Here is a 25876-nt window from a genome sequence, read left to right on the forward strand (position 1 = left end):
TTTGCATTACTGCTTTTTGAATGCTTCATAATAAAAAATATCAAGGGTACAAATGGTGTTTTATTATGCAGATTCATTAAACATTATCCTTCGGTTAAAGTGCAAAGTCCCTGACAAGCAGAACATTATTATGTACGTGCTGTGCAGTGATATATACAGATATTTTCTGAAATGTATGATGAGGTTATTCTGAATGAATTTAGTCATAATGCTTTATAGTACATCTCATAATCTGTTTTTAATGCTGTCATAAATAGTGAAAGCCATAGTTGTCGTAAAAATTTGAATTCCTTAACATTTATATTCTTTTAAATGCACAGTTCTTTGAAATACATAATCAAAAATCATATTTATGTTTATATCATGCATTATATTTTTACAAGGCCATAATGTGTTACAATTAGTGCTGTCAAACATGATCCAAAATAAAAGTATTTTTATTTAAATAATATATGTGCTTATTGAGTATGCATATATGCATACATTCAGGTATACATGTATATGTGTATGTGTATATATATATATATATATATATATATATATATATATATATATATATATATATATATATATATATATATATATATATATATATATATATATATATATATATACACACACACAAAATAAATGTATGTAATGCATATGTATACACACACACACAAAATAAATATACATAGTATACACACATGTTATGCAAACATAAACTTTTATTTTAGGATTAAAGATGTTGAATAAGGTCATGCAGAATAAGGCATTAATATGTGCTTAATTAGCATTAATAAACAAGCTAATATTCTAGTAATATACATGCTAATAAGCAACTAATAGGTGTAAGTGTAATATAAAGTGTTACCTAAAATCTTTTTAAAGCATCTTACTTTTTTGTTTGTTTGTTTTATTAATATTTAACACCTACAGTTCAAGTTCTTTCCTCAGTTTCAGATTCACGTTGAAATTTGCACAAATCATATATTGACTGAAATGAGATCCCAACTGTATCTCAAAAATAAAGTTACCAGCCTTTTCCTGTGACCACAGCGTTTTACTAACTACATTTTCTTCTCTCCACAGAATTTTTTTCAGATCATCAGCAATCTCCTGGAAGAGGAGAACAGAGAAAAGTGGGAAGACGCACAACAGGTGGGTCTGAACATTGTGAATGAGTGTTTTTGAAGCTTTGGGGTCGAGATTGCTTTATTATAGTCACATCGCAGAGAGTATCTGGTGTTGTGTGTCACTCTCTGGCTGTATATTGTGTGATGAGCCCTCAGCGAATCGATTGCCATCACCGGTGCAGATGCTTTAGGTAATTGTCAGGTCAAAGAGGTGCCTGTCTCCACAGGCAGGGCTGCGTCAAATCAAACCTTCTCTGCCAAATAGCGACCTCCCTGCTGTGCTGATTGGTGGAAGGACATTTGCAATATCCACTGCATCCACTTGGTGGCAGCAGCATTGGCAGCATATGTCCAGCTCTCATGCTTTCCGTCAGCGGTGACGGCATTGTCTTCTCTCGCTCTCTGATAGACGGTGTAAAAGCGGCCTGGGGGATTTGGACATCAACAAGCTGAATGTTCTTCGGAAACTCAAACAAAATCTCAGACTGCATTATTATTGCACTGAACCAAATTGAGTGTCTTAAATGTTTCTTTCTTTCCTTTAAGCCTGAACTGGTAATGCCTCTTAAGCAGACGGTGGTAATGTTACTGTCTGTCAAACGTAAGCTGCTTTGGAGCTCCTTTCGTCTAATGTTTTCACCCGAGTTCTGGTAAAACATGTGTCCTTGAGCGGAACGGGGTGCTGGGTGTCAAGCGAATTAGCCCTGTAATGGAGTTTACAGTAGGGCAGTGTGACAAGGCTTTTAAAGGAAACTAATATGTTTTTAAGTTAGGCGTGTGTTCAGAGATCAGGTCACATAGCCGGTTGCTTGTTTTCCCCGGGTTAGAACGATCCCCCGGAAGCAGACGGGCTCCCGTTTTCCATTCACGTTCCTCTTCTGTTTTGTCACAGATTGAATCTTCAAGCTCCTCGAATCATTAAAGGACATCTGAGACGCTTGTCACCGGCTCTGTCAAATGATTGACCTTAGAAAGCCCTGACGTTTAAAGATCACCTAGGATTTTATCTTGTCTGTCTGTCTTGTCTTTTTTTTTAGAGTCAGCTCGCCTGAGCTTTGATTGCCAGTCTAGAGTTCACACCTCACATTCATGGAAGCCAGTGCTGTTCAGGCAAAGGAGGGGGGAAAAATTCTAAGGCTTTGACTCACCTCTGCAAATGTGCAGCTTGAAATAAAGAAGAACGTGGGGTTCATTAGTTTAAATACGTCTAAATGGTGTCTACTTGGTGATAAATGTACTTACTCACTTACTGCATATATATATATATATATATATATATATATATATATATATATATATATATATATATATATATACAATGTATTTATGTGTGTATATATATATACATAATAAATATACACAGAACACACATATATTATGTAAATGAAAACTTTTATTTGTTATATGTGATAAGTCGCATAATTCATCATTTGACAGCACTCATATATTAATTTTATAATTTTAAACAATATATAAAAAAAAAAAAAAATATATATATATATATATATATATATATATATATATATATATATATATATATATATAGTGCTGTCAAAAGGTTAATCACGGCTCATCACATAAAGAAGAAAAATTTTATGTGACATTTTTTTAAAACATTTAATATATACAAGTTGCATATTATTATTATATTATATTGTATTGGCAAAGCTTTAACTATACATTTAACCTAAAATGTGTATAAACAAAAATCCTAAAATAAATGTAGTTAAATATATAATATTAATACCTGCTGCATTCATACCTGTTAGCACATACTAGTTGGAAATATGTATGACTTACAGCTAAAACCTTTATTGCAGAAGAGTGCACCATGTGCAGAAAATATATATAGCAGTAAAGAATATATATGACAGCACAATTTACTGTATTTGCATGACACTCAGTGCAACAGCAGTGCTGGTTCATCTAATGGCCGTCAGCCTCGGCCATTTCCCGCATTGCTGTCTTCCCTGCACACTTCAGCAGCCCAGCGCTGTTGCCATGGAGAGGGATGCTCTCTGCTGTCCCCCAGCAGTCTGACCAAGTGTGCGAGGGGGGTGGGGGGGATGGGCCCCTCAGCATCTCTCTCCCCGTCTGCAGCCTGTCTGATTGGCTTGGCCCAAGATCGGCCCCCATGCGAATGCAGAGCCCGACTCCTGCCAGGGGGATTATTAGATATGTGACTCCATCGCCCTGTTTCTGCACCTCACTAAGGGTGCTAATTATGAAATGTCACTCAGTGCTATTTTTCTGCACCCGCGTTTTAATTTATTTTTTTATTTTTTGTCTTTTGCAGATTGGCTGCAATGTGTTTCTGTGCTTTGTTTGTTGTCACGAGGAGAGGGGGTTCAGATGCTAATGAGATGAGAGAAATAGGAGGCGCAGTGTCATATGGCGTGTGTATGCATACTGTAAATCTGCTGGGTAAAGACAACGAGTTAAGACAACTTGGCATGAGAAAGTCATGAAACTAGCATAGCAAACAGAACAGTGTCATTTTAGTATAATTTATCTAGTATAATAGTATTTTTAATGTATTTTTATATTAATAGGCTATTATTTTTATGTTTTCAGTTTCATTCGAATTTTTAGTCATTTTTATTAGTTTTTGCTTTTTAATATTTTTGGTAACACTTTACAATAAGGTTCATTCATTAATATTAGTTAACATGATAGCAGGTATGAGCAATACTTTTACAGCATATATTAATATTAGGCTAATTTCAGCATTTACTAATGCATTATTAAAATCACAAATTGTGTTTGTTAATAATAGTTCATGAACTAACATAAACTGACATTGAATGGCTCTAAGTGGATTGTTCAGTGTTTGTTCATGTTAGTTAATACACAGATTTTCATTTCATTTTAGTAGCTTAAACATTTTTTTATAATATATAATTATAAGTAGATAACTCTGCAAACTTTCACATTTTTAACTATTTTAAAAAGTTTACTATTTTAGCTTTGTTTTATGTAATGACAAATATTTGAATTGTTATATATATATATATATACAGCATTCCTTAAACCCAAAGTTAATATCAAAGTTTAGTAATGTTTTTTTTTTATCTATAACAGGTTAAGTTATAATAATTACATAAAAAATATATAAATATATCCTAACATAAACTAACATTTTAAGGTTAAATGCTGTAAAAAAAAATTATGATCATTATTAGTTCAAATTAGTTGTCACTAACTAATGATAAAAAATGCTACCCAATTTTTTTGATGCACACTATTCAAGTAAACTGTGTGACATTACTTTTCAACCCCTCTTTTCTCACCACTTGATTCCACTTAATGAATAAAAATAGTGCCTTTTAATACTTGACTTTAAATAACAATTAACTGAATATTTTATTCCTAAATATCCAGTGAATGAGTTTGAAAAAGGCCTGCTCTTGATAAAAGTTCTCCTAGCCCTTCTGTTGGCTCTAAAGATCTTTCAGACTTTCAGAGCGATGGCAGATGTAAATAGCTGAGTTCAGTCACCTGAAGGTCAAGGATTGGATCAGCAGAGCGTGATGCTATTGACTGAAAGAGAGCAGGTACTTTGACAGGCTGAGGCTGTGGAATCGGGAGGCCTGAATTCCTCCAGCGCATTTGCTCTGACACTGATGGCTGGTCCTCTAGAGAGGCTCTGAGCCCTGCACAATCACTCTGCTGCATGAGTTTGTCTTTGTGAAGGACTGAGCAGACAGGACCCAGCGCTCTAAAGTGTGAGATACAGACGAAGTGCCCTTTAAAAAGTCTTTATAGTCTCCTTCCAAAAGAGTCAGAGTGATTTTACTATCTATCTATCTATCTATCTATCTATCTATCTATCTATCTATCTATCTATCTATCTATCTATCTATCTATCTATCTATCTATCTATCTATCTATCTATCTTATTTTATGATTCTATCTATCTATCTATCTATCTATCTATCTATCTTATTTTATGATTCTATCTATCTATCTATCTATCTATCTATCTATCTATCTATCTTATTTTATGATTCTATCTATCTATCTATCTATCTATCTATCTATCTATCTATCTATCTATCTATCTATCTATCTATCTATCTTATTTTATGATTCTATCTATCTATCTATCTATCTATCTATCTATCTATCTTATTTTATGATTCTATCTATCTATCTATCTATCTATCTATCTATCTATCTATCTCATTTCATTATTTCATATTCTATCTATCTATCTATCTATCTATCTATCTATCTATCTATCTATCTATCTTATTTTATGGATCTATCTATCTATCTATCTATCTATCTATCTATCTATCTATCTATCTATCTATCTATCTTATTTTATGATTCTATCTATCTATCTATCTATCTATCTATCTATCTATCTATCTATCTATCTATCTATCTATCTATCTATCTATCTTATTTTATGGATCTATCTATCTATCTATCTATCTATCTATCTATCTATCTATCTATCTATCTATCTATCTATATCTTATTTTATGATTCTATCTATCTATCTATCTATCTATCTATCTATCTATCTATCTATCTTATTTTATGGATCTATCTATCTATCTATCTATCTATCTATATCTTATTTTATGATTCTATCTATCTATCTATCTATCTATCTATCTATCTTATTTTATGATTCTATCTATCTATCTATCTATCTTATTTTATGATTCTATCTATCTATCTATCTATCTATCTATCTATCTATCTATCTATCTATCTATCTATCTATCTATCTATCTATCTCATTTCATTATTCTATCTATCTATCTATCTATCTATCTATCTATCTATCTTATTTTATGGATCTATCTATCTATCTATCTATCTATCTATCTATCTATCTATAAAAACTTTGATTTTTTTCGTGTAAATCTAAAAATCCATCTAATATCCATACGTTTTGGATCTGTGTTTGACTTTCATTTGCAAACAGAGTAACATTTCTGTCCTTCGATTCTCTTTTCCTAGATTTACCCAGGGTCTGTGGAGCTCATGCAGGTCATTGAAGAGTTCATCCACATCGTCGGGCTGGGAATGAAAGACTTCCACAACGCCTACCTGATGACAGGGAACCTGGGTAAGAGCCGCAGAAACCCTCCCACCAGCCACTCGTCTTGCTGACTCTTCCCGTCAGTTCTGTGTGTCGTCAGTAATTGAGGATAAATGGTGCATGGAGGGGGGCAAACAACTGCCAGTCGATAATGTTAATTAAAATCAAGCCCTTTCCACTTAATGTGCTAAATTCTAATGCAAACAGCCTCATCTTATTTCAGCTCGGAAAAGAGGAATCCGTGTTTGGGTTCAGTTATATCTGTTGCAGCGTGCTTTGATTTCGATTTTTAAAAACAAAATCTTTCGGCCCCTTACCTGATTGCATTTTTATTTCAGTTCATAAAGTAGGGCCGTTAAAAGATAAAGCATGACTCACGCATTTTCCCAAAAACCTCCCATGTCACTGAAAGGAATCCAGTGCCGAATGTCGGCTCGCGCGCGAATACTGATCTCCCTTCCAGTCATTTGAACAAAATCAAAGTTAAATAGCTAAAAAAATGCTTTTGCTTCTGGTGATGAAGCACATTTGCTTAGTTCTCTTTATTCGAGCGCATAGAACATTGACCCATGAAATTGCAATCTGCATGAATTGCAGAGCTCAACAAATATGAAATGAATGGATTAGGATGACCTTCCTACCCGTCAGCAGATACATAGAGGAGTCTATAATGTTTGGAATGGTGCTTATACCCAATATCATTAAAAAGGTAATTCCATTGAAGGGCACCTTTGATATCTTTTTAATGTTAACTTGTTTTATGTAGCTTGCCATTAAACATCGGTAGGATTTCGCTTCCTGACATTATATACAGTAAAATGACGTATTGCATATTTAAATCTTGCTTAGATTTGTAGTATGGGCAGAAATCTGAAAAAACCTTCTCTAATCTTACTTTGCATTATCAGATTTCGTATAGGTATTTGGCACTTTGGTTTCCCATGACTTTAAATAGCCATTACATTTAATCACCTTGACCTTCTGTTTCCAAACAGCTCATTTAATATTAATTTGGACATTCCGAGATGGTTGAAGGTTGAACACCTTTCATTGGCCATTTTCATTAAATAGTTTCAGGCCTTATTTTGTGTCCCATTAATGAAAGTGTCATTTATATTCATTCACCTGCTGACAAAACCACAAGAAAATGTTTGCAGAACAGATGCTTCGCTTTTTTTTTTTTTTCCAGGCAAGAATGAATCTTCATCAAGCCAGTTCAGACATGACCACTTTATTTCAGTGTGTAAGATAAAATGCACAGCCAGAGCATCAACATCATGATGCAGGAGAGCTATAAACATTTTAATGTCAGCCACTGACAAGGCAAAGTAAACCTGTGATTGAAACTACTTCTTGCAGTCTGAAGGTGAAACTGAGTGATGTTGCATCTTCCAGCTGCCCCTACAGTTACAGATGCATAAAGAGGCTTTAGTAAATCACTCAGGCAACCAAGAACATTATTGAAGCACATGTCTATTTTAGACATCATGTCTCTGTTGATTTGTAGCCCACTTTTTATTATCTAATTACCAGACGTTTAAATGAAATGAATTATAAACTAACGTCGAAAGGACTTTATTCAGAAGCATTGGATTTGCTTAGGACGGGATTTATAATTCCACAGGCAACCCTGCCTTAACTTACGACCCGGTAATTTCATTATGCTGCTTCAATATTTGTTTTGTTTTTTTTTCCAAATTTTTTTTTTTTTTCTTCAGTTCTTCTTAACACAAGACAAAGTATTAGCTACATGAAGGCTCCATTAGTTAAAGATTCAGAAGTGATATTGAGATGGATAAGTGTATTTAAAGGTTCTGCAGAACAAGGAAATGCATTTAGAATACAAGTTAAACATATCAGTGCTTTTGTAATGGTGAGTATTGAAAACAATTAAGAATTTTTCAGCAATTTTTTTTTTCAGATTTTCAAAATAAACTTTTTATTTGAATATATTGCCATTTTCAGAAGCCATTATTATAGCCTTTAATTTCCTTTTGCTAAATTGCACATATGAGTATATATATATATATATATATGTATATATATATATATATATATATATATATATATATATATATATATATATATAAATGTATATATGTATATTTATATATGTGTATATGTATATATGCATATATATATGTGTGTGTGTATATATATATATATATATATATATATATATATATATATATATATATATATATATTTATTTATTTATTTATGTATTTGCATATGCATATATAATGCTGTTTTTAATTCATTCTACAATAGGCAAAATTACAAAAATGTCCAGTATATTGCTAACACTTTGCAATGAGGTTTATTAGTTAACATTAGTTAACATGAAGTAAGAATAAACAATACTTGTACAGCATTAATTCATCTATGTAGCGTTCATTGTTCATTCATGTTAATTAACACATTAACTAATGTTAACAAATGAAACCTTATTGTAAAGTGTTACCAGTAAATCCTTATTTTGACATTATTAAATTTCGATCATTTCCTTGTCAGTGAAATTAAACAACTATCTTAGTAAGAGTCTGCTCTCCCTGATTAAAAGAACAAAACGGTACTGCTTGTACTAGCCAAGTGAAAATCATCTGTCATAGTAAGATATTGCAGCATCATTTCCAGCCAAATTTATTACGCGTTCTTGACACCACAATAAATACCTTCTGTCAGCGCGACACACTGTTGTGTCCGCTTTTAGGCAAATAACCTTGATTGCAGAGGCTCCCTTTTCCACCGCATGTCTGCTCGCAGAATAAACAATGACTTTGTCTGAGTTGCAGCTCTTTAAAGCTAAAATTAGATTTTTTTTAATGTGTTTAATGGACATTGATTCGTGCGCATTGATTGCTCAGATGAGTTGAGAGACCCCGCCGTCTACTACACCGATAAATAGTCTAACCTTCACATTTAGCCGAGATTGCACCAAAATTTTTGATGTGACAGAAATGGCCTGTTATTTCTCGGTAGGATCCAGTCATTAAGCTCATTAGTTACAGATGGGCGCAGGTGCCGATGCCTCCTGGCTGGGTTCCCTGAGGACCGTTACCCACAGCGGCGTCTCAGCACAGACTTGAGCAGCAACGGCTCTGAGCGCATCCCAACTAAAGGGATCTCACACACAGAGGGAAACTATCTGAATAAATCACTGTTGCAGGAGATGATTAGAACGCGTTTCTATAAGAGGAGACCTTCACCCTACAACACTGTTCTTTGACTTGTCTCATATGCAGCCTCTTTTTGACTGTTCATTTTGCTTGTGGTTATTTTAGGCTGTGTTTGAAACGCAGTGTTTCTGTACTCACTGTATATTGCTTTTTTTTGTCTGCAGAATTCATGCTAGTAGTATGGTACTCTACCTAACATTTTACGTTTCTTCAAAACCGATTTGGACACCTCAGCTTGCTTACTTATTTGTGTAGTTGTGTAGGGATGGGAAATATTACACAATATTAGCTGTGGCCGATATGATATGATAAGCCAGCAATTATGTTTGTTTCATCATATAGCAGATTAACAATAAGTGTTACCATTTTGTTTACATGTGTTTAAATACATAAATATGCAAAAAAAAAAAACATTTTCAGTCATCCAAATCAATATACAGTATAATAATGTACAGTATTTAACAGTATTTTTTTTTTTTACCCAAGATTATTTGCTTATTTGCTAAGAAATGAATCGTTTTTTTCGTAGCGTTTTGAGTATGTGTCTGCATTTTCAGGCTCTTAAAAATAAAAAAAAAATTCATTTTCTCGTAAAGCATACATACATCAATTTTTATCAATTTTTTATTTATGTACCAGTAACATCAAAGTCCCTTTCAAGGAAAGTCTGTTCACTCGATGGCCATATTTAAAACACCTCCGGGCGGCTCAAATCCGAATGAAATCTCACAAACTGCTCTCTGAACTCATGATTAAATTACATATTTCAAATCAGCAACATATTCTGAAATGAAATGCCCCACGAATGTTGTTTCTTATGCTCAAATAAAAAGCTTATTTTTCAGTCTAGACCTGCCAATGTACATGCAACAGTTCAAACTCACTTAAGACTGCGCATGCACTGCTCCAGCTTCATGTTTCTATGGGAACCAGAGCTCCTAACGGCCGCTGCGGTGACTCAGTGACTTTAACGGTCAACGATTGGCTCTTTCATTTAGAAGGCCGGACTGTCCCGTCAAACTGGGCGTTGCAGTTTCCCCCATTCATAAGCATAGGAGTAAACCTTGAAGTTCTGCAGTCTTCGTTAATGTGCAGCAGATAAGTGAAGCAGGATTCCTTTTGTAAGTAGAGAAGCCAGCACAGAGGTAAAGATCACTAAAGGTCCTGTGATCTCATGCTGTTTTAGAGCTTAACGTGTGAGCTGCTTCACCCACCGTTCTTCAGTTCTTCCCCGTGTGCTCCTGTGACTAATGCCCTCCTCCAGCTCCACACACACAGCAGCTGGCAGCACTGCCACTCTCCTCCTCCTCACACACACACACACACACACACACACCAGAAACCTGTGGTCCTCACCTACACCTAGATGCTCATTACCTGACAATTCATGCACCGGGGTTTGTACCATTCAGTGGTATTTAAAAGGTGATTTAATTTTACCTAATAAAAAAAAATCCTTGAATTTTAATTAAGGAGGCAAACATAATGTAAAATTGCAATTTGATTTGAACAATATAGTTAAAATTTTTTATTGACGTGTTCACTGTAATTTTTTTTTAATTGCAAAATAATAACGTGCATTTTTTTTCTGTTTCTTAAATGCATTTGAGTTTATTGACCATTGTTTTTGTTGTTTTTGCTGTAATTTATCTTCTAAATGACACCAAACTATATTAAGTTCTGCAAATGAAAATAACATTGAAAATAAATTTGTTTTGACTATTTCTGCTTGGGTATAAAAAAGTGTGATTACTTGATAATATTCTACATATTGTTGAATAAGTAGGTATAATTAGTCGAACATTATTATAATAATATACGTTTTGTTGCAAACTATCCTTTAGAATTTTCTTTCTTGAAAGAGGATGCGGAATAAACTGTCACTTGTTCTTCTTTTGCTTTTTTTAGTTGCAAGTATACAGAGGCTGCCTGCGGTATCTGTGATGACAGACATTAACTTTCCCATGAAGGGACGGAAAGGGATGGTGGACTGGGCCAGAAACTCAGAGGACAAAGTTGTCATTCCCAAAGGAATCTTTGTGCCCCAGACAGCAGGTAATGTACATGATGTGGACTGTGGAAGTTGATGATGCTGTACATCTCATATCTTGTAAAATAAAGCTACATTAAATAGATTGTAAAAGCCAGTTTCAGCACCTTTACATTCAACTAAGCAGGCAGTCAGCATAAGAATCAAGCTGTCAGTGAATGGCTATAGAATTTTTTTTTACATAATATAAGTTATATAACGAATGCTACAAACTGCATGTTTTAGTCTGACACTAGACCTATTTTCTCTTCACTATGTGAAAATATAATCTTTTTTTGTTGGTGTTAAAAATACTGATTGTACTCTTAAAGTGAGATATTTGTGTGTGTGTGTGTGTGTGTGTGTGCGCTTATGTGAAAAGTGCAAGGTAGAATTTCACTAGATTTTAACACTTCTTTTGAAACATTTGGCAGCCTTTTTTATACAAAGCAGTGCATGGGAATCGAACCCATAGACGTTGGCATTGCTAGCACCGTGCTCTACACTTTAAAAAATGAAAAGTGGGCTTAACTTAAAATTTCAACTCGCTGTACAGCATTTTTTTAATTTATTTTTTATTATATGTGCTAAGACTATATTGGAGACAGACAGTAGAAGAATGATAATCACCATATATATCCTTTTTTATTACAGTTTATATATATATATATATATATATATATATATATATATATATATATATATATATATATATATATATATGCATATTGACACACATTTGTCTTGTGAATTGTGGGGACTTCCCACAGACTTTTTCTTTCCTTTTCTACTAACCAAACAATATATTCTATTCCCACTTGCTACAATGTCAAAAAATTTCCCTCAATGTAGCATAAACAAGTGTGCACACACACATAAGCTCGCGCACGCACACACACACACACACACACACACACACACAAAATAAGTGACATACAGTACAGCAGGGCAAAGAAAATGTTTACATTTGAGGATCACCCATTTTTTGAAATGATGACTTCCTTCCGTGTTTCTTCATTTCTAAGGCCGTGAGAACGCTTTTTGCATTTAAACTTTACAGAAGGCACAATAAAATGAAGCCGTTTTCTGTTATTTCGGGTCATCATTAGGATATTAAAAGTTTGGTAATCGCCATCATATGATTGTGTTAAAATTTCAAAGCGGTGACACAGTGTGACCGTTTAATGGGATAGCTTTAAGATTACAAGATTACATGTCAAGCGCTTGCCATTTGCCTGTTTTAAAGGAGACTGCACTTGGTCGACCACATCAATTCAGATGACACAGCACTCGCTGTATCCTCTCAAACAATGATAGTAAAGAGAGCTAAGCACCAGCGCACCAGACTATTTACTTAATTAGGGTGATCAGTCTTATCTGAAGTGTATCAGAGGGAAGTAATGAAGGATTGATTTAATACATAACTCACTCCGGCTCGCCTTAAGCTTGACTAGAGGGCTGTACAGAGCTGTTTGAACCAGGATTAGCCTTCCTGTCAGCAGAGAGGACCTTTCTTTCTAGTTATCAATAACCTTGCTAGTATAACCTGATCTACCACTTTATTCATTATTGGCAGGAAATTTATGATGGATTAGCTGTCAGGAATATTGTTTGGCAAGAGACCCGATATTTAATGAGTATTTTGCAGGTTTAGAGGTTAATTAATTCCTGTTGCTTCGAAAAAGGGAATCTTGTTAAATTACTTTGGATTAAAAGATCCCTGCATTGAAGTGGGAAGGCATTAAGAGAGAATTCCTACTGTCTGCCTCTGAAACAAATCTGCACTGAGAATTATCCAATAATCATCCCTGTTGCTGAGTGAAAAGTTGAAAAGGGCGCTGAGAAAAACAACGTTGTATGGAGATGCTGTTTGATATGATTAATGTGATGATCGTGTCATCTTCCGGCAGATATGGATGGATCTCCTGTGTTCATTCTTGGAACGGTTCTCTACAAGACTCTTGGCCTTATGCTGCCTGCTCCTCGGTAAGACTCTCCGGTCATTTAAATGAAATATTACAAAGATATCATAATGATATTATAGAGGAGAGATTCCCAACCAAGGATACTTGTACCCTAGGGACTACTTAAGAGCGTTCCTGCTTGAAAAGATTTTGATGTATTAAATCTGTAATATAGAAAAATGACTTATCATGTAAGCCGTTTAGTTATTAAAGTAACTTTTAATCTGCATTGATTTTATCAAAGTTCCCTTTTATAAAAAGAAAATCAAATAACGTGTGCAATGTGTGCAGGTTTATGAATTATTACACCAGTAGCAGATAATTGTTTTTCAAAATGTGTCACTTTGTGAGTCTTTTTATTACTGTCTGTTTATGTTAAGTGACTAAAAATGAACACAATGTGAAAAAATGCGAACATTTTTTAAAAAGATACTACTTTGCAATGTGTTTTTAAATCGGAAAATTGCTTGTTTAGATAAAGTGATTGGTTTAAATTTCACTATGAATTTCTAAAACCCTATATATATATATATATATATATATATATATATATATATATATATATATATATATATATGCAGTCATAAACTGTATAATCAGTTATATTTAATTATGAGCTTTTTTTTTTAGCATATGAATTATGCTGCATTCATGTCATATTGGAATTACTGTAATTTCAATTTTCAAGCTATCATCACAAGTTTTATAATAGAAAGTTAAGACTGCTAAATTTTTTCTTACTGTATATCATTTAAAATAATTGACAGCAGCTTCAACAGTTAAAGGTATTTCAGTGTTTATAGCCAGTGTTACATGGTGCTCTTTCTTTGATTTTAACTAATGTAGTGATAGATTGGGCTGAATGACTTGATTTGGCATCATGGAAGTTGCCATAGAAACTAATCATTTCTGTGTATGAGTGATATGAACTGCTCAGAGTAGAGTCTCATAATTTCTGCAGTTTCAGCGTGATGCAGTTGCAGCATCCATCCGAGCTTCACATGTCAATTGCAGCCGTTGCATATTATGATGGAATTTGTCCTTGTATGAAGCTAAATTACTGTATGTGACTACTTTGTTAAAGCCTAATGGCAAGTACTCTATACACAAAAAAGCCGTTTCATCAAATTCCTTGTGATTTTTGTCTAGTCCTAAATACAAATGCCGGTACAACAAACTACAGTGTTTTTTTACTCTCAGCTTAAATGTCAGAATGAAAATTCTCAGTTCAATTCTCCGAGTCCATCTTGAAGTTCGGGATCAAAACCTCCTGTTCCATTTGAGGACTTCTACTCGAACCTCCAGAGACAAACAGGACAGAACAGACCTTTCCTGGCATGGCTCTGAGCTGTCAGTCAATCCTCAGCAAACCTGAGTATGATTCCTCTGTGGAATTCCCACTGACAGGGAAGAGAGTTCATGGAAGAACAGAGAAAAAGGGCGGTCCTCTGTTCTTGAGCTCTGTTGGATTCACTGAAGCCAGTAGGGAGATGGAGATCAGTACAAACAGTGGAAGATAACAGAAGAAAAGTGTTACAAAGAAACAAGCAAACAAAAACAATGCAACGTAGCAGAGGGATTTGTAAAGACAGATCACGTTGTTGAACATTTAATCACAAGACAAAATACTCTGTTGATCATACTATGAGAAGCATCAGTGCATGAACTCCATGCATCCATGTTATATATAATATATATATATATATATATATATATATATATATATATATATATATATATATATATATATATATATATATATATATATATATATATATATATATATATATGATTTTTATCCTTACGTGAAAATTTATATCAGAACGCCCAAACTGGCAAATAAATTGGTGTAGAAACACGTTTTATCCAGATATTGCTAATAAATGTATGTATTTGTAAAACACTCCAGTAATCATTCAGTAATCTGTTTTATCTACAACAGATTTTTACAGAGTAGGATTTTCAATCAGTTTAAGTGTCAGTCATTTGTATACCTTCAATATATTGAAACATAATGTGCAAATGTAGTTATATGGGCCGCTTTTGTAATACCTTTATGGTGCTTTTTGTCTTTTTAGAACTTCACAGCCTTTGTTCACAATTGAATTTCATTATATGGTAAAAAAAAAAAACATTATATGGTTTGTAAAAAATCATCTTTCGTGTATAGCGCTAGGTCAGTGAAATGTTACAGAAAAATTCTTATTCTATGCAAACCTGAGAAGCATGTTCTCTGATAATATCAACTCAGCTGTTTAAAATCCGAGCTCAAACTGAATCTGTTACCGATTCAGTCCGATTCATTTTGACAGTTTACGCACGAATTGATGTTTGCTGTGTTTTTTTCCACAATTTATTATTAACAAAAAGAGTGAATATTTACCTACAGTCTAGTTGTAGGCCTTCTACAGCAAAGACAGTTCAGCTAATTTTTGCACATGCGGCTTGTGAACGAATCGTGAAAGACTATATATCCATTTATGTCCGAAAGAGCATTTAAAAAGATAATATTAAAATATGGGCTCACTTTGTTTTAAAGGGAGCTATGCCCTAATAATCATGATCCCATGATTACATAATGGGGTACATAAAAACATTTTAATTGTCATTTTTTGATAAGCTTCCCCTTTAAGAGGCTTGTGTTATTTCGTGCCTTATAGGCTGCGTGGACAGTCATGACACTATGAGGCACAACTTCTGCTTGATTGAATGAAACCAAGAGGCTGGTTAACCATGCACGCATAATGTCTTTGATCCAATCTGTACATTTATTTCAAAAGGAATAATTTTTGCCCTCAGGATGATCTACTTACAGACAAAGACAAATTTATTTCCGTGGCAAAGTCTACTCAATTCATATGCATTCTGAATAACATAATTAAAAATGAAGAGCGTGGCAGGCTGTAAAATAAAGTGTATGTCTCAGATCTGTATTCGCTGCAGACTTTTTGAGGAGCTACTTGTTGGGCATCCATTTTCTGTCTTTGCTTCTTATTAAATGGACCATGAAATCATGCCCTAAACAGTCAAGTTGACAAATGTTATACAAGGAAAATTGGTTTAGTTAGAGGAGGAGGAAGCATGCAAGGAAAGAGATGTTGAGTGTGCTTGAATCTTAATAAAAGGATGATTTCGCACCTATGCTGCATTAGATAAGAGCACTTAAATGTTTAAAATGTATGCATATCCAATATTGGTTTTAATCACGAAATTAAATAGTAATAAAGTACATAAAAGTACTTGAAATAACTTTTTGGGTCTAGTGATGACAAATGACTGCTTTTCATCTCTATGTGATGGTTTTACCCAGAGGCCATCTTTTTGAGTTAATCAAAAACTAAACAGATTTGTTGTGTGTTTAATATATTATAACTTCGGCCATCTTTAGAGTTGGATCTGGAATAATATTTAATTTACTTATAGTCTGTTTCGCCCTCTAAAAAGGTAGTCAGGCATATCATCATTTCTGGCCTCTGCTAACGGTGAAATACCAAAAATCACAACCTCGCAATGATTTTCTAAACCGAGCCCGACCTGGAAAGACAGTCCTGTGCTAAATGAGCCGTTTCCATTAAAATGTGCAAAATGGGGAGTTTAAACAAAAATCGATGCTGATGATAATGGAAGTATTGAAATGGATGGAATTAGCATTCGTCATTCAAGCACGAACTGACTGTTGTGTGTGGTTTGATCTGACCCACAGGAATAACACTGCTGTGAACTCGAAAGTGATTGCTGTGACTGTCCGACCAGAACCCAGGGTCACAGAAGCCCAGCTGGAGATCGAGTTAGCTCATCTAGCTAATGTAAGCACCAGTCAGATCTCCACACGCTTCACAAAAACAGCCCAGAGAGGCTAATTAATGCTGACACCGAGGTTTTTTAAAACCCACTAGTTTTGGACTCTTTTACTGTTTCATTGGTCTGTTGGTTTATGGAGCATGTTAATATGTCATCTATTTTACACAAGGGAAGGAATCTACAGCCTTTATGTCCCATAGATCCTCAATTTATGAAGTATCATCATAATTGTTTAAATAAATCAGGTGGATAATGAACTGCATCTTTTGTGGATTGGTTTATATATATATATATATATATATATATATATATATATATATATATATATATATATATATATTTTTTTTTTTTACATCATATATGCATCAAAATAATGTTGATTTCTTTTTTACAGTATTTATTATAAAATATATAATATAAAATACTTTTATTAATTTCATTTTAAATTCAATTTAATTAAATTTTATGTTTTTTTATTTGAACGCTGCTGTCCATAGCAGAAAAATAATGTTGATTTACTTTTTTGTATTTATTAAAAAATGTAAAATACATAATAAAAATACTTTTATTACTTTTATGAACTAATGTTCATAGCTTAAAAAATGTTGATTTCCATCATGCTTATACTTGGTTCTGCTGCACACAATCTGCTCTATAATTAATTAATCCAAATACGTCATGTGTAATCGTGTACATGATGTTAATGCAATGAAACGTATATCCTTTTAAATAGAAACTAGAAAAAGAATGCAGTTGTGTTTGATCTGGATTCGGAAGGAAATGTGATTCTTCTGTTCCTCTTTGAGTCACTACAGCCAATCAAAGGGAGCCCTATAATGCCTGTGTCATTTGTTTCAGGCTCATTAATCAACAGACAAATAGCAGTAATTAGTCCAATAATTAATTTGCCATCACCAGTTATTTCTCTCCTCATTGTGTCATCAAGATATGGCCCAGATGATTACAATAGGAGCTCTTTTCTCCACATGGCTTTTCTTCCCTTTCCTGTTTATCTTTTAAATAATGTGACTTATGCTTTGAGATATTGGCTATCATAGCGAAAATGTCTTTTTATTAGCATGTACTGTGATATGCCTAATCATTGTGTTGCTTGTCCAATCACAGTATGTGTTTTTTTTTTCCTGCAGGGAACAATGAATCCTTTCTGTGCACTGTGGGACAGCTCTATTATGTAAGTGAAAGTCAGTTTTATGTGTCCAAGATAGTGTACTGATTTGTGAAAATGAACCTTTAATACAATAACTTCATGGCCAATAATGAATTGTGGTGCTTGTTGAAATATCCAAGGATTGTATCCATGGAAACGCGTTTCTGCTGCCATCGAGGTGAAACAGTGGTTGACATTAGCGGTAATAGAAATTCGATTATGTTATTCTCGGGTAATACATTTGATAGAAAAATATTTTAAACACTTGAGGTGCTGTCAGGCTCCTCTTATCTTTTAACTCTAAAACTTTTATTAGATATACATATAAATATATATATATATGTGTGTGTGTGTGTGCCATTCCTGTAACGTTCTGTATGACTATATTTTAGATCCCTTAATCATACCCCATGCCTAAACATTTCATTTCATGCCAATTGAGCAAAGTAAATTGAAAATTTAGTTTAGCTTAGCATTGTTCCACACAGAATTGTGTCAATTAGGCCATTTTATTTCATGTTGATTCTGAAAAGACTGATTGTAATACTGAGAAATACATAAAAAAAAAAGATCTCAAAGCATAAGTATCCAGATGTTATTCCAGAGAAGACTGTCTCTCAGAATAGATCAAGGACCGGTTTACCTTAACATAACCTTTAGCTTCTAGAGGAAGCGGAACTGCAGTGTGAGATTGTCACTTCCACCGGTGCCCTTTAACAAACTGTTTGAGAACAATTACTCCAGTGTCACTAAAGAATGAGTAAAAGATGAAACGGACAAATCTCCAAGCACTGCGCTCCAGCAGCAATCGGAAATTGTATGAGGGGTAACATTATGATTCTATTTGACTGTTTTTTATTTAAATCAATTATTTAGTAAGCATATATTAAGTTAATCAAAAGGTACATTAAATGTTGCAATTGAACATTTCAGATCAATTCTATGCATTTGACCATTAAATTATAATTTTATTTTTTTTGCTTTAAATCTTACTGACCTATTATGGTACTGAACAAGTTTAAAACATGACACAGAAATCTGAAACAGTGGTGGCCCAATATTTAATGCTTGTTCTTGCGATTTTGCTATTCTGAAGTTGTTTTCGTATTTAAAGTGACATACAGTACATTTTTTTGCATGGAAGTTCCCCTAAGGCACAGTTGTGATGGCTCACGGATCGGTTCTCACTAGCATTAAACCTAAAATCTTTGGGCTCAGGTCTGATAATTTACTATGACCAGAGCAGCTTCTCTGGCAGTATCATGCGACATCTCTTTGTCTAGAACAAATGTTGTGCGATGGATTTTGTGGTGGATCTAATATTCTCTATTGTCACTCGTGCTTGTGACTATAGCTCATAGACCCTCTTTAGAAGCGTTTCGTCTTGTCTTTGCTTTTCATCTGGTCCATTTGGATTTGGCAGTCTTTTCTCCTTTGTTCCCTAGCGAGCAATTAATAAAGCACGTATTTCTTTTGGCCAGGCTGTACAGAGAGAGGTTGTGTTGAAGGGATGTTTTCTAGAAATGGGAGTCAGGTTTGGCTACACAGAGATGTCTGTAGCGCTAACAAGTTTTATTTCAATTGGTAAATAGTACTGCGTGTACCATGTCATGTGCTGTTATTTTTCCTTTGCCATTTTCACATAGTATTTTATATATATTTTATTTCCATACAAGATCCTTTCTTAGTGTTCAGTGCCTATCAAGTTTAGAAAAGCATTAAATAAATACTATAAAAGTAATAATGAGTTTAGTAGTTAAAGATATAGTTCACCTCCAAAATGAGAATTTGTCATTTTTTACATTTACCTGAACCTCCTAACATGGACTACCTGTTGCCTTATTTAATTTAATTTAATTTAATTTAATTTAATTTTATTTTATTTTATTTTATTTTATTTTATTTTATTTTATTTTATTAATTATTATAATTTATTATATATTGTTTTACTTTCTTTACCCATTTAATTAAAGTAAAAAAAAAAAAGTCATGCAGGTATGGAACAAAATAAGAATAAGAGATGCTAGAAATTTCAGTTTCTTTTGGATCTATCCCTTTAACATGCTTACCGTGTTGTTTTGTTGATGATGTTTCTCAGTAATTATATGATATCTGTATAATTCCAGTCATTTAATTATTTACTTATTTAGTCCCGTCTGGCCCATGCTGTAAATGGAAAATGGCTTCTATTTAATCTTAATCATCTTCAAATATGAAAATTACACGGTGCTTCTGAGGCAGCATGAGCCAGACCTCTGTGCGGTGACCGATAAGAACACAGAGAAATCGTATTTATCAAATTCAATTTTCATTGAATGAAGGGCCACCCGAGTCTGCCCCCTTGAGTGTAATTTGAGCCACTGGAATGGATTTTAGCCTGTGGTATCATTATATGCAGCTTATAAAGAGGGAAGGGTCTCTGCCCCAAAATGCTCAGGAATATAAACAGGCTTCTTATTTGCTGTTAAAAGAGCTGCTCTTATTAGGCTCAAATAATGTGGGTTTCATGCCTGTTCGTGTTAAATTTAAATAAATTTGCTGTTGAGTTTAGTCTCTAATCTGTTTGCATGATTATTTACGTGGACGCATGTTCATTAATAAATGTGTTCGTTAGCGTGTTTACTCTTTGCACAAAACCAAAATTGGCCTGTGCAAGCAAACAATTACCGAACACAAATGCACAGCTCTATCAGCTCTCTCTGGCATGATTGTGCATATTTTGAGGTGCAATTTTAATTAGCCTCAAGAGATTTTCTCAAACAACGTGGGAAAACAGCTGCTGATTTCGATGACATTCATATCATAACTCTGTTCGTCTCTTAGCGGAAGTCATTTTGTATACGCTGGCGTATAAAAGCTCAGTGCGAATGAGAAATCTTGTGGGGTTTTTTTAACCTCTGACATCTCTGGTTCATGCAGACCAATTCACATAAAAATATAATACTGTCATTATTCACTCACCCTTGTTGTTCTAAACCTTGTACCAAATCCTGAGGTCATTCAACGGCTTTATTTAGGAAACATGTATTTTAATCTGCTTAAAATGTACTTAAAATCAGGCCATTCAAAATGTCGATGAGTTTGTTTCTTCATGTGAGAGTCCAAACTACTGATTAAAATATCGCCATAATCGGTACAGAGTATCTATACTTGTTTCTTACAAACACAAATTGTCGCTTTTACAAGATGTTAATTAATGTACTGGAGGATGTGGATTATTGTTGTTTTTAGCAGCTGTTTGGACTCTCATCCTGACGGCACCCATTCACATTCACCCATAGGATCCTCTGAGTAAGTGATGTGATGCTCTGTTGTGAAGAAGAAACGAGTTCATCTACATCTTGAATGGCCTAAGCAGGAGTACATTTTCAACAAATTTTTGGTGAATTATTCCTAAATAAATACATTCAGTTTAGTTTCTAGATTTCCTTTGCATGTTAATGAGAGAAGCATGTTTATGGTTTCAGTGAATTATTTCAGTTCAGTCCCATTTACAGTATTGGTCTTCTTGATTTTGACTCAATTATCCAATTGCTGTGGTTAACTTTTTGTTTCATTTTTACAAACCATGGAAAACAGTGCTGGCATTATTTATCGTTTTTATAGTTTGTGCTTCAAGAAAGCAAGAAAGTCTTGCAGTTTTGGAAAAGCACGCGGTTGGAGGACAAACTGAGGTTAAACTGTGTCTAGACTGGATTTCTTATTCATGCAGACTTGAATGCTCGTTGTTGATTGCCATTAACACCGTATTTGTGAGGAAAAACAATGAAGCTTGTTCATTTTGCAAGAAAGTGGTAGGTGCACTGTTTTAGAAATAACAATTATGGTAATGAGCGATAGGAAAAAAAAATGGAGGAAAATGTGTTGTGAATACCTGAATTCACCATTACAATCCTGTTTGCTTTTAAGCTTTGTTCACTTAAATGGCTTGCATTATCCTAAACATGGCTTCAGGATAACATTTGTATATAATCAGATTCAAAGTACCCGGCACAGCTGATGAGCGGTTTCTCCGAAGGTGTCAGGAAGGTGTGGTATATGCCTCAGCTCTGTGAAAATGATAAGTTACCTTGATTTAAAAGCACAATCTTTCTTTCTAAGGCCAAATGTTGCTTAACTCCGCATCGTTCATGCAGATTCTCGCTTGAATACTTACAACTCTGTCAATTTCCGTATGTATGAAAAAGCACACGAGGGCCACAGTTGGCATGAATCACAATTTTTTTCCTCATAAAATATTCCTCGGAAGGGATAGAGGTGATGGCTGGAATATCAAAGGTGTTTTTATGAGTGTAGTCTTATGTGCCTTTCCTATTTAAATCTACTTTCTTATTTATTTGTTTTTTTTTTATTTATTCCATAGGTAGCAGAATTCTTGGCCTTGAGACAGAATCACAGAATTTGTAAAAAAATTATGATGACCCTATGTGGCATTGGCATGCTGTGTTGCTTTATGGGTTGCTGACTTGCAAGTTACAAGTGCTCAATATAACACTAATTTAAATCATTATATATATTTTTATAATTAGCGTGACCATTTCTGACTTTACATTAATTAAGAGAGTACACAGAATATTTGTTCAAAATAATCACAAAACAGGGCCATCACATTTAATGTTAAATACTGATGTTTCGGTATGGATGGAAAAATTGTTAAAATGATTCTGTTTTTATGTATCCCAAAATATAATTAAAAATTATTTTGGAAATGATTGTGGTATATATATTTATAAAAAAATAATGGATCATCTGTCTCATGCATTTATGGAATAATTATTGTCCCTTTAATTATGTTAAAACAATCATTTGTTTTATCTGTTTACACATTTAGGAATTATTTTTTTAAAGTAACGGCATGTTTAGTGCAATGCAACAAATTACTACATGATTTTAATGTACAGTACATGCTATGAGGCTGTTTGTTGTCTTTAGAAAATATAATTGTCTTGATGTTTGAATCAAAGACAAAAGATGCATGATTGGTGAGCATTTGTGCTATAATTTGTCAGATGTACAGAACTACTATTTTTTTTTAAACGGCATTAAATGAGGTGTATGCTGAGCTGCTTTGTGCAAATGCCTTTAAAGTATTATTGTTAGGCTTATGTATGAAACAATCTAAATATAACTGCAAAGCAGACATGAATAGACCACTGATTGCAACTTTCCAGCAGTTCAAAGCACACAGCTTCCTATATTAAGTGCATTACTGCCAGTAACCTGGCATCCAAACAGCGCAATTATATATATAATGAATAATCCTAAGAGTAAGACAAATCCTCAAATGTCAGAATTGTACTCAAATCTGATTACAGTGTCATTCTGCTAGCCTAAATGTAGTGATTCAGTACCACGGACAGCGCCACATTTCGGCTATTAAAAGTCATTAGTCTCTCCTTGTACAATTGCCTAGAAACCGAGTCTATCTTGAGCCTAGCGTAATTCATACACCCACAGCCTCCTCCACAGACTGTGTGTCTTTCAAATTCCTCCCAGACCGGAAGAGCCAAGTGAGTAACAAGAGAACAGATGCAACTAAACGGAAAATAAATTGCCTTCTCCCTGGTAGAAAATATATCAAACTTCCGTAAATAAGCCGTGCAAACTGGAATTTCCAAAGCAACGTTTTGTTTTGATAGTTATGAAAGGTAATGCTGCTTCGTTAAGATCACACACTCAATGATCAGATGAATCTACTGCGTATCGAGCGCATCACATCAAATCGCTTTGCTGACACACACAGTAACCCACAGCAATCCATTCCACGACGTCCTAATAAACGCCTGGAGTCAGTCGCTATCGGCTTGCTGTCGATGCGGTTAGACCGGACAGGGCCTGCACTCCGTCTTCCACGAGTGAATCAATCCGGCCTGATTTATGCTGTACGCATATCTAAGTATGATCCAAAACCAAAAGCCTGAAATGCTTTTGGATCATAACAGTTCATTAGTTAATGTACATTCAGTCATGAAATTTTCATGTGTTTCGTGCATTTTCATAAATGAATACATGAGAAAGGTAATGCATGCCGTTCTCTTTAAATGAAAGTTATTATGCATGATATCCGTGCATATAAAAAAGTGTGAGTTTTAAAGCTTAATTAAACCTTGAAAAGAGAGCAATTGCTGCGGTTTAATTATGGAGATCCTCATAGGCTTCCTCAGGGAAAAGTTACTAAGGATGTCATGTCATACAGCCTCCGGAAAAGGGCTGTATTTGTTATGCATCTTTTGGAGGCACTTTAATTCAATGTCGCTTTTATACTACACTGATTGTTTTCAACCAGCTAATCGCAATACTTCATAGCTGTTGACTAACTGATTTTGTTATACCAGAGGTTCCATATAAATATTTAAAACAGGATAAACAGCGTTATCAAACATTAATCAGCTACGCTAAGTAAATACAAACCTGGATGATTTTCATCATTTTTTTTTCATCATTTTAGCCTTAAATGACTTATATCGAGCTAACTAAGATATATCAGCCTGATCTTTAGATGTAACCACTGCAATATCAGCCGAGATGTGTAAGCATTAATAAATAGGTGAGATGTCTATTCTATCATTTTGCTAGCCAGAGAAGGAGAAATTGGCTGCTACCATCCAGTCCGTTTTCACGGGGTGGTTAACGCTTGAGCTCCTTTTTTCCCTGCCGTTTGTGTCTCGAGAAAAGCGTATTGCGAAATCAAACGCTGTAAAAAGGGATCAACTTAAGATGTTCGCGAAAAAATGTCGAAAACGGGATGAACGAACAAGAAACGGGGACTATTTCTGAGGCATCTCCCCCCTCCGCTGTAGCGCGAGGCAGGAGGCAAGAGAGTATCAATCTGATGCCGTCCGCCGTTTCTAGGCTGAATTTTTCCCTCAGGAAAGCGTCCAAAAGGCGCTAATTAGAAAAGCGAGTGGAAATACATATCGATACGGCGCGATAAGAGAAAGCTGAGGCAAAAAGAGAGAAGAAGCGTCAAAGGAATCGCAGGTTCGGGTTTATTTTGCTGTGTGGTGTGAGTGTATCTGTGAGCAGCGAGTCGTTCAGCACCACAGAGCCTCAGCGCTTCAGTCGCACTCAGTGCGATGTGCACTAAAATGCGTTGCGTTTACTTTCTGTCGCTTAAGTGAGAAGTGAAGTGGATGAGATGAGAGCGCGGAGTTGGGGATTTGGAGTGACGGATTCGCAGAGAAAAAGCTTGTTAAAGCGATTTAATCTTGTCTGTGTTGTGTAGGAACGATTCTTGGGGCAGCTGGAGCTCTAAAGGATGCAGAACTGTGCTCACCGATGCATCCCACACCAAATGCTTATGTGATCGGGTATCTACCTTCGCCATTTTGGCTCAACAACCCAGAGAAATAGTAAGTATTGCAATTGTCTTCTGCGGGGGATGCTGCATTGATTGAAATCAGATGGATGTTTAATAGTTTACTTTAATTATGTCATGTTTGATTATGATAGAAATCTACCTGTGCAAAGCTTTTGTGTATGTGTGTGTGTGTGTGTGTGTGTGAGAGAGAGAGAGAGAGAGAGAGAGAGATAGAAAGACAGAGCTCAGAATCTCCTG

General features: G+C 34.5%; 1 protein-coding gene across 4 annotated transcripts in view; it reads left to right on the forward strand.

Moving 5' to 3' along the window:
• adgrb3 (adhesion G protein-coupled receptor B3) overlaps nucleotides 1–25876 on the forward strand; it is a 137096-nt gene that overhangs the window by 81943 nt on the left and 29277 nt on the right. For all 4 annotated transcript variants that reach the window (XM_043255731.1, XM_043255732.1, XM_043255730.1 and 1 more), the window contains 7 exons: nucleotides 1075–1143; nucleotides 6096–6204; nucleotides 11265–11411; nucleotides 13296–13371; nucleotides 17053–17155; nucleotides 18299–18342; nucleotides 25544–25670. In XM_043255731.1, coding sequence (XP_043111666.1) covers nucleotides 1075–1143; nucleotides 6096–6204; nucleotides 11265–11411; nucleotides 13296–13371; nucleotides 17053–17155; nucleotides 18299–18342; nucleotides 25544–25670 — 675 coding nt within the window. The remainder of the gene's footprint in view (nucleotides 1–1074; nucleotides 1144–6095; nucleotides 6205–11264; nucleotides 11412–13295; nucleotides 13372–17052; nucleotides 17156–18298; nucleotides 18343–25543; nucleotides 25671–25876) is intronic.

The sequence above is a fragment of the Puntigrus tetrazona genome, chromosome 13 (genome assembly GCF_018831695.1).
Source record: "Puntigrus tetrazona isolate hp1 chromosome 13, ASM1883169v1, whole genome shotgun sequence".
NCBI classification, from domain to species: Eukaryota; Metazoa; Chordata; class Actinopteri; order Cypriniformes; family Cyprinidae; genus Puntigrus; species Puntigrus tetrazona.